The sequence below is a fragment of the Chrysochloris asiatica genome, unplaced genomic scaffold (genome assembly GCF_000296735.1).
Source record: "Chrysochloris asiatica unplaced genomic scaffold, ChrAsi1.0 scaffold00180, whole genome shotgun sequence".
Taxonomy (NCBI): Eukaryota; Metazoa; Chordata; class Mammalia; order Afrosoricida; family Chrysochloridae; genus Chrysochloris; species Chrysochloris asiatica.
This window is the reverse complement of record NW_006408698.1, coordinates 4,991,529-5,000,244: the sequence shown is the minus strand read 5'-3', so window position 1 is coordinate 5,000,244 and position 8,716 is coordinate 4,991,529. Positions and strand designations below refer to the sequence as shown.

The 8,716-nt window shown below is 34.0% G+C and overlaps 1 protein-coding gene across 1 annotated transcript in view; it reads right to left on the bottom strand.

Moving 5' to 3' along the window:
- Window positions 1–8,716, bottom strand: part of DIAPH2 (diaphanous-related formin 2) — a 1,391,152-nt gene that overhangs the window by 944,546 nt on the left and 437,890 nt on the right. The window contains exons 14-15 of the mRNA XM_006872015.1: window positions 8,238–8,302; window positions 4,582–4,686 (exon numbers count right to left, since the gene is read on the bottom strand). Coding sequence (XP_006872077.1) covers window positions 4,582–4,686; window positions 8,238–8,302 — 170 coding nt within the window. The remainder of the gene's footprint in view (window positions 1–4,581; window positions 4,687–8,237; window positions 8,303–8,716) is intronic.

Below are 8,716 nucleotides of genomic sequence, written 5' to 3'. Positions count from 1 at the left end.
GATGCAATTTATACTGAAAGCTGTGCTCTTTGATCTTCATCAGTAAATGTTTTAAGTTCTCTTCACTTTCAGCAAGCTAGGTTGTATCATCTGCATATCGCAGGTTGTTAATGAGTCTTCCTCCAATCCTGATGCCATGTTTTTCTTCGTATAACCCATCTTCTCAGATTATTTGCTCAGCATACAGGTTGAATAAGTACGGTGTAAGAATACAACCTTGTCGCACACACCTTTTTAAATTTTAAACCATTAAGTGTTCCCATATTCTATTCGAACAACTGCTTCTTGGTCCAGGTACAGATTCCTCATGAGCACAATTAAGTTTTCCAGAATACTTATACTTCACAATGTTTTCCATAGGTTGTCATGATCCACACAATTGAAGGCCTTTGCATAGTCAATAAAGCACAGGTAAACATCTTTCTGATATTCTCCGCTTTCAGCCAAGATCCATCTGACATCAGCAATGATATCCCCTCGTTCCATGGCCTCTTTTGAATCTGGCTTGAACCTCTGGAAGTTCTCTGTGAATGTCTGCCTGTAGCTGTTTCTGTATTACCTTGTGTAAAACCTTACTCACATGGGATATCAAAGATATTGTCCGATAATTTCCGCATTCCATTGGGTCACCCACCTCTCCTTGCAGTGGGCACAAATACGGATCTCTTCCAATCAGTTGGCCAGATAATTGTCTTCCAAGTTTCTTGGCATAGAAATTTCATTAGTTTTATGACTTTCCTTCAATTAATACAAACAAGAGATAAGCTTTGTATTAATTGAAGGAAAGGCATAAAACTAATGAAATTTCTGGGTGTATTGTTCTTTTTCTTTGGGAAAAAAAAGTCCTCATTTCTATTACTGCAAAATTTCTAAATGGATTATTTAATTGTACTAACAATAACAACATAAATAAAATAAAGCACTTTTTTTAATGTACATTTTTGGAGCAATCAATTGAAACAGTTAACCTATTTACTAAGAAGTTAACATCACAGGTAGGCATTATCACGGAAATGATTCCATAATAGTCTCTGAGAATAAACCATTCATATAAATGAATGTTTATGAGTAAATATACATGTTGTGTTGCTTTTTTAGTACCCTTCATTCAGTTCAGACTCACAGGGACCCTCTATAGGGTTTCTGGGGAGCAGCTGGTAGATTTAAGCCCTCAACTTTACAGTTCAAACCCACATTGATGTGCTGTGCTTATTCTACAGCATCACACAAGGAGTCCATAACATTAGTTATTGTTTTAAGTGTCGTCAAGTCAGTTCCGACTCATAGTGACCCACTTTCTGAGGAGTGTATGGTGGGTTTGAACCATCAACTTTGTGTTCCATTGGTTTTGTGGTCCAATGCTTGTCCTCGAGTGCCAAACCAGGACCAGATATGCATATATACCACTAAAGCATTTATATCTTTACAAATGCCAATCCTCTACTGAGGTTACAAAAAATAGAAGACAGTATTACAACATGTAAAGCTCTTTTCATTTTATTTGTAACACAGCAAAACTATGGGAAAATATGATTGACATAAAGGAAACACTTAGAAAACAGTGACTTTTTTTTTCTGAAAAATTTCAGGAAGTTAGTAATTCAACATACAAATTTCTGAACAAATGGATTTCAAAAAACAATAATTTTAATGGCAAAATGTATATCCCATTTTTTATTAATGGACAGCAAAATGTATAAGCATCAGTCAAATTTGGTCTCTATTAGATATTTTCAAGGTTTTTACACTGGGTACCACAAAATGTTGTAAGTTTAAAACAGAATTTTATGCAAACTACATACATATTTGGAGTCCTGGTGTGGGGCCTGAGGATGAACACTTGACCTCAAGGTTGGTTTGAACTGGAAGGACAATGTTCAAACTCACCAGTCGCTCCTCAGAAACTCTTTACAGAGTCACTATGAGTTGGAACCAATTTGATAGTACTTAACAACAAAGATGCATATTTAACAAATTTAATAAGGAATCCTAAATTTACATATATTAAATGTCCCACAGACCCACTACCATTGAGTAAATTCCAACTCACACCAACCCTCTATAGTGTTTCCAAGACAATTTTTACAGGAGCAGACAGTATCATCTTTTTCGGGCGGAGCAGTGGATGGGTTTGAATTGCCACCTTGGGGTTAGCAGCCCAACACTTATACAAAATGCGCCACTCAAGGCTCTTTTCAAATGTCACTGACCTTCAGCAATCAAATCACAACATCTTTTTTCTTCTTTCCCAGGAAAATTTTTAAATTAAATAACTAAATTAGGCTACTATTTTAAAATGAATATGGCAAATAAATCATTCTGTATTTGACACATTTTTGAGTACTAAAATGTACTATATGACTCTGCACTTGATTTGATATTAATTTGATATTAAATAAGCAACTATTAACTAAAAACAAAAAGGCCTGCATTAGAGCAGTAGGGTCTCAAATAAGAAAAAGAATAATAGTAATAATATAAATACAAATATTACAAAGAAATAAAAATAGTACTCACTAAAGCCTAACATTCAAGTGGCAAAAATAAAGCAGGCATAGAAACAAGCTCAATGGTTTAAAAAAGTAACATAGGCATTCACAGGCTTTTGGTGAAAATTTACAGAGATTATCTTAATCTTGTTGAGCTTCTTCTTAAAGGATATGTTTCCCATACACAGGAAAAAAAGGAAGGGCACTTCCAACAGAAAAATGTAACTCAGCATTTTTTCAAACTAAGTTCCATGAAATACTGTTTCCAGGAGATGTTAACAGGTGTTCTAAGAAAAAGGATTCAGCTCTATGGTGAAGACAGATAGGTTTGTTCATTGTAGGACATCTAGGACTCTTTAATATGATAATGAATATGGTTCACCAACTGCTACTCTGAAACCCTATTTAGGGTCTCTATGGGAACCGACTAGATGGCACTTAACAACAACAACATGGTGAACCTACACAAAGAATATGCCTGTTTAGGAAAATGTCTGCTTAAGTCTCTGTTCATGAAATTTCTTAAGACTATAGGATACTTTCCTCATGGAAGAGCTATTAGCATCTCAAAAACAAATGTGTAAGAAATGCAGGCAGAAGTGTACAGACAATAAATTTCAAATGTGAATGGAACCTTAGCTACAACAGAGGTTGTAGTTAGAGGTTCAGTCAGAGACAAAGCTGGAATGGGGAGATAAGGGTAGAGATGATTGAAGGCCTTAAAAGTTCTAATAATGAGATTTTTATTTAATCTTGAATTCAAGAGGCATACATTGAACATATTAGAGCCTGCAGTGACAACAATCAGGGCAGTGTTTTAGGAAGATTAATTTGCCACTGACACAGAGGATGGATTTGAGGAGAAGGAGATTATAGGCAAGAAGGGGTGGGAAGTGAGTAAACAATTGTAATGAGAGAGCGGACCTGTGGTTGGTAGTCAGTTTTGATACAAGAGCAGGAAAAAAGTCAGACAGCAAAAGTATTGGAATAAACAAGTGACTAGCTTAATTTGTCAGAAGGAGGGACAGAGAAAACACACAGAAACTTTCAATCCATTCACTAAGAATAAAAATGGAGGTAAAAATGTTAAAAACTTAGAATGGAGACCAAGATGGTTTGAGGAACAATAGGAAATCAAAAATAAGGATTGAATTTCAGCATGCCACAGACCCTTCTCATGGGATAGCTAAATAAGACCTGAAAATATGAGAGAAACTCATAAGACTGTAAAACTTCTAAAACGTGACATTTGAGTTTATGATAAACAAATGGAATATCATACAAAAAAAAAAAAAAAAAGGGTAGAAGACAGTGCAAAGGAGGAATATTACCAACTAGAGGGCCAAAACAAAACAAAAAAAGAAACTGAGTAGTTTACTGTAAAAAAGTAAGATGAAATCAGACAGAGAAATTATCAAATATAAGTGAAATAAGGTAAGGGTAGAAAAAATACACTGCATTGGGTAATCTGGAGTATACAGATAACTTTTGAGATAATTTTTAAATAGACTAATTAAAAACTATCAATTCAATCAACAAACACCTACTGAGCATATACTATGTTAAGAGGTAATCTTCAACATCTTAATGTTCATTCAAGACCTAAATGGAGTTGAGAGTACTTAATCAGTTCTAAACTTAGGCAATCTATTTAAGATTTTAAGTTACATGAGTTGTTCATCATAGAGAATACAGGTAGAAATGAAAAGCTTATAAGCTGCAAAGTTATAATAACTGACATTTAAATTAAAGAGTTCTCAAAAAGCTTTTGGAAAAACATTAATGAACATTTCTACATTCTTTTTGAAAGAAAATATAATGTAATGGATTTTTAATATCATCCTGAAAATTTTAAATCAAAAATAGTTTTGATTTTTGTTAAATAACAAATAACATGCTGGAGAGTTTCAATAACGAATGCCATATTTTTACTCAAACATTAAGGAAATGAAATTTGTAGAGCTATTTAAGCTAAAATGTATAACCCCGAGAAGTCTGTTTCTGGTCACTTTTAACGTTCCACCTCACTAGATAATTTTCTCCTGTAGAACTCACTGTGACATGATACAAAATCAGTATCTTGTTTCATTACCTGGGTTCGAAGCTGCTGAATTTCTGTTTCAAGCTCTTTGATTTTTTCATCTCTCTTTTGAAGCTCAGCTTGAGCTTGTTGCCGAGCTGTGAATTCTTCATCAAACTGCAATGACATAAACGTACATTTAATAAAATAGTTTCATGAAAGCTTTAAATAATATATAATAAACATATGAAGTGTTTATTGCTTTTTGATCCCCTACACAATAAAGAAATTAAGATTTCTTGATTATTTGCATGACAATTAAGTACCCATATTGGAGTGAGGAAAAATGTTGAGGGCAGTAGTGATAATAATGAATAAATATGTCCCTGACCCAAAGCCAACAGACCCATGTTCTTCTGAAAAGAAAACCAAAAATAAAAATGGGAACATGGAGAAGTTTCCCTTCACACATAATGGATACATTGTTTTGTCAAAAATTAGGTTTTAAAATAAATATTGCTGATAATGTTCTATAAAAAAAAATTTATGTCAAATGAATTAATTATAAAGTGAAAACTAAAAATAAACTGCCTAGAAATCAACTTCTTAACTGTATTATTTAACCTTGTAAAGAGTGCATTTCTAGACTGCTCAAACAGAAGCACATTAATATAAATTACAGTATTTCTATTGCAATCTAAATTGTCCACCATCCCCAAAGAGGTGCTACAAAAAATCTGAATGCGGAATGATGGATAATTGTCATAAAGTTATTCACCTTCAGATGGATAACCAAAACCCTTGTATTAAATGTTATAAAAGGAAAAGTGAGGTACACCAAATCTAAGAGAACATCTAAATAGTCTCGGATGTCATCTGCTCCGTCCCTGTCTCAGCCTCCATGTTCAGGCAATCCTCTTCACATGTTCAAATAAACTTGAATCCTTAAGGTGAACAAGGGCAAATTTTCTATGCCCAGAGAAAGAAAGGTAAGATTTCCATTTGTTTTTTTGTCCTTTTTTTGGTCAATGCCACCTCAAGTCATTTTAGAAATCTATATACTATTCTGATCGTGCTATTTCTATTTCAAAAATGATCTATCTTCTTGTCTAGAATTGACATTAGAATTTGTCGAAGAATATATAGTGTGTTCACTGTTAATAAAAGTACATTCTCAGAGTAGACTTGACCTTTGGAAATTCTAAAATACTGTTATTCAGGTCTAACTCAGACCAAAGGATGAGTGAGCAAACTGTTTTCATCAAATCTGAGATACAACTTAGTAATTATTTCATTCACACTTACCCGACTCCCTAGTAAATTCCCAGAGTGGATAACCCAAAACTTTTCTGGAAGTCTCTTTAAATTTCAAAATGAATCCAGATCCTCCATGGTTAGTTAAGTGACCTTGTCTCATAGTTGACTGAGAAAAATGGAGGCAGTTGAATAGGAACTTTTTTAACGCTCCACTACTCTCCATATAGTGATTTTTCTAAATCCACTACCATCCCCTTTCTCCAAATTAGCTTTTCCATGTGTGCTTTTTAAACATAGTACACATACAAGCACACTATTTACAATTTACTTTTATAAAAGGATTTGTGGCACACTTGACAAGAGGCACATGATCTGTTTATAATTTAAAGTTCTATTAACAATCTATAAACACATAAAATCAGAATCACAGAAGCCTGAAATACAAATACATATTAGAGTGAAAATGAGCCTTGTTAGAAGTCTACTCATCTTATCCTTTCCTTTAATAATAAATACAAATTCCAGGAGATTAACTGATTAGCTTAAAGTCACAGCTCATAAGTGGAAAAGCTGATATAACAACTCTCTCATATCATTTTGCAATTTTTTAAAACTATCATACTACCTTATACAATGACTCAAAACAAGAGAATAAAGGTACATAAACACATATTTTCATTCTATATTCTGGTGATGAGAATAAAACATGAAACACTGAAAGTTTTGTTTTCATTACTATCTCCAGTATTCCATTTTCCATAATAAATGATTAAAGAACGGTTTTACCAGATATATAATCACAAATTGCTCCTATATTGGAATAAATAACCATACTGACAACCAAAAATTAAGAGGATTCTAAGATTTCAAAAGGAGGTTAAATGTGCTATGTAAAACAAGAGCATTAAAAATATAAAGGTCTATTAATCAAAAAGCATACATCTCGTTTCACCAATAAAAATGACAGCTTCACACAAACATTCTATGCTCAAGCTCTTAAAATCTATTCTAGTAACTGAAATAGAAAGACATTTCTTCAGATGCCCTGAAGTAACATCAGTAATACTCTATAATTTCTAGACTGATAGCAAAAGTGATTATCTAATCTCAAGGTAAGTCATAACTTTGAAGAGACAGAAATAAGTAAGCACTTTATCTTGCTGTCAGAAGGTTGAAAACTGGAAAGCTTTTAGACTTGTGCTTCATTCATTTTCCCTGCTTCTAACAGTAAAGAAATACTGCACTAAAGCTTCTTAGGATCTAGAACAAAAAGAAATCAAACTTTTATGTGGCACTGTGGGGAGACCTTGTGGTCTGTGGGATAATACACTGAACTGCAAGGTCAGTTTGAACTGCAAGGTCAGCGGTTCAAATTCACCAGCTGCTCCTGGATCCAATGCAGGGTCGCTATGAGTCAGTACTGACTCGCCAACACTTAGTAACAACACCAGCAATATAATTGAAGCTCTGCTTTCATGAAGCAAAGAAACAATGATTTTCTATCTAAATAAAAGTAACGGATTGACTGCACTGCAAATTTGCACTAAAACATTTAAGTTAGGCATTCGCATGGAAAGAAACAGGAACCTCAAATCCACTAGGACTACATGAACTACCAGCATCATTTTAAAAATTCAAATTAGAAAATTCCAAGTGATAATGGTAAGCAGAGAGATATACACAGAGACCAATGCACCATTGTGTTGCTACCAAGAAGACTGACTTTTTTCCCCCCCTAAAGTTCTTATTGTGAATTTAGTGATAGTTCACATGGGAGAACATCAGCCTTACACTCATCCCATTGCAATGACTACAATCCCCTCGATTCATCATCATTCAACAGCATTTGCTGCCAATCCCTCCGTGTTTTTTGATTTTTGTGGGTTTCTTTGGATGTACACAGAAGCACTCAGGAACATATAACATTTCAACCACTCAAAGGGCATACTCTGCAAGCCTGCCCCCAACCACCAGCACAAAGCCCCACTCCTTCCCTGAGTCTACATTTCCTAGCTGCTCCATCTCTCCACATCATCATCTCTGCCTCCATCTATGGTTTCACTGAGAAGACTGACTTTTAAAATCTAAAATAGAAAGGACTACCTAAACATCCCAGAGTTCTCTCAGGAACTACCTATTGTAAGTGAGAACTACAGGAAAGCAAAGGGGGGAATTATTTTGGTTAATTCCATCTAACGTCTCTCAATAATCTAACTTTAGTTCATTTATTGCTTTACGATAATATGGACAGTGTTTTATCAAGTATGGATCAAATGTGATAAAGACAGACCAGTAGCAAACTTATCTTATTAGAATAAAAAATAATATTTTATGGTTATATTTTGAGTCTAGAAAAACAAAACACTATATAAATGAAACAACATTTATAAAGTATCACATACAGAAAAAAAGAAAGAATGTTGCTATGAAACAAAGTTAAGAAATTAGGACTAGTATTTCATAAATCTTACCTTTTTTGAAAACTCCATTGCTTTTTGATCACTCTCTTCAACTTTTGCTTTGTTCACACAAGAATCTGTAAAGAAGGATCAAAAGTGGTAAGACATTATCATACTACATTTCCAGGGAAAAGATCACTGCCATGCTATAATTCTGCTAAATGCAAATTCACCTATGCTGCACAAAAACATTAACATTTTCTTTCCTTAGCATATGCCATGAATTTAATTATAAGATTGCTGTGACACAAAACTCAGCAACACTGAATCTGACCAAACCATAACTATAGATTATTTTTCAACTTTTAAAAATTTAGAATTCTCTAAATTTTTTTCATATTATGGGTGGAAAAAAAAAAGGAGCTCTGGTAGCGTAGTGGTTACGAATCGGATTGCGAACCTTAAGGTCAGCGGTTCGAAACTACCAGCCGCTCCGCGGGAAAAAGATGAGGCTTTCTACTCCCGTAAGGATTTACACCCTCGGAAACCCT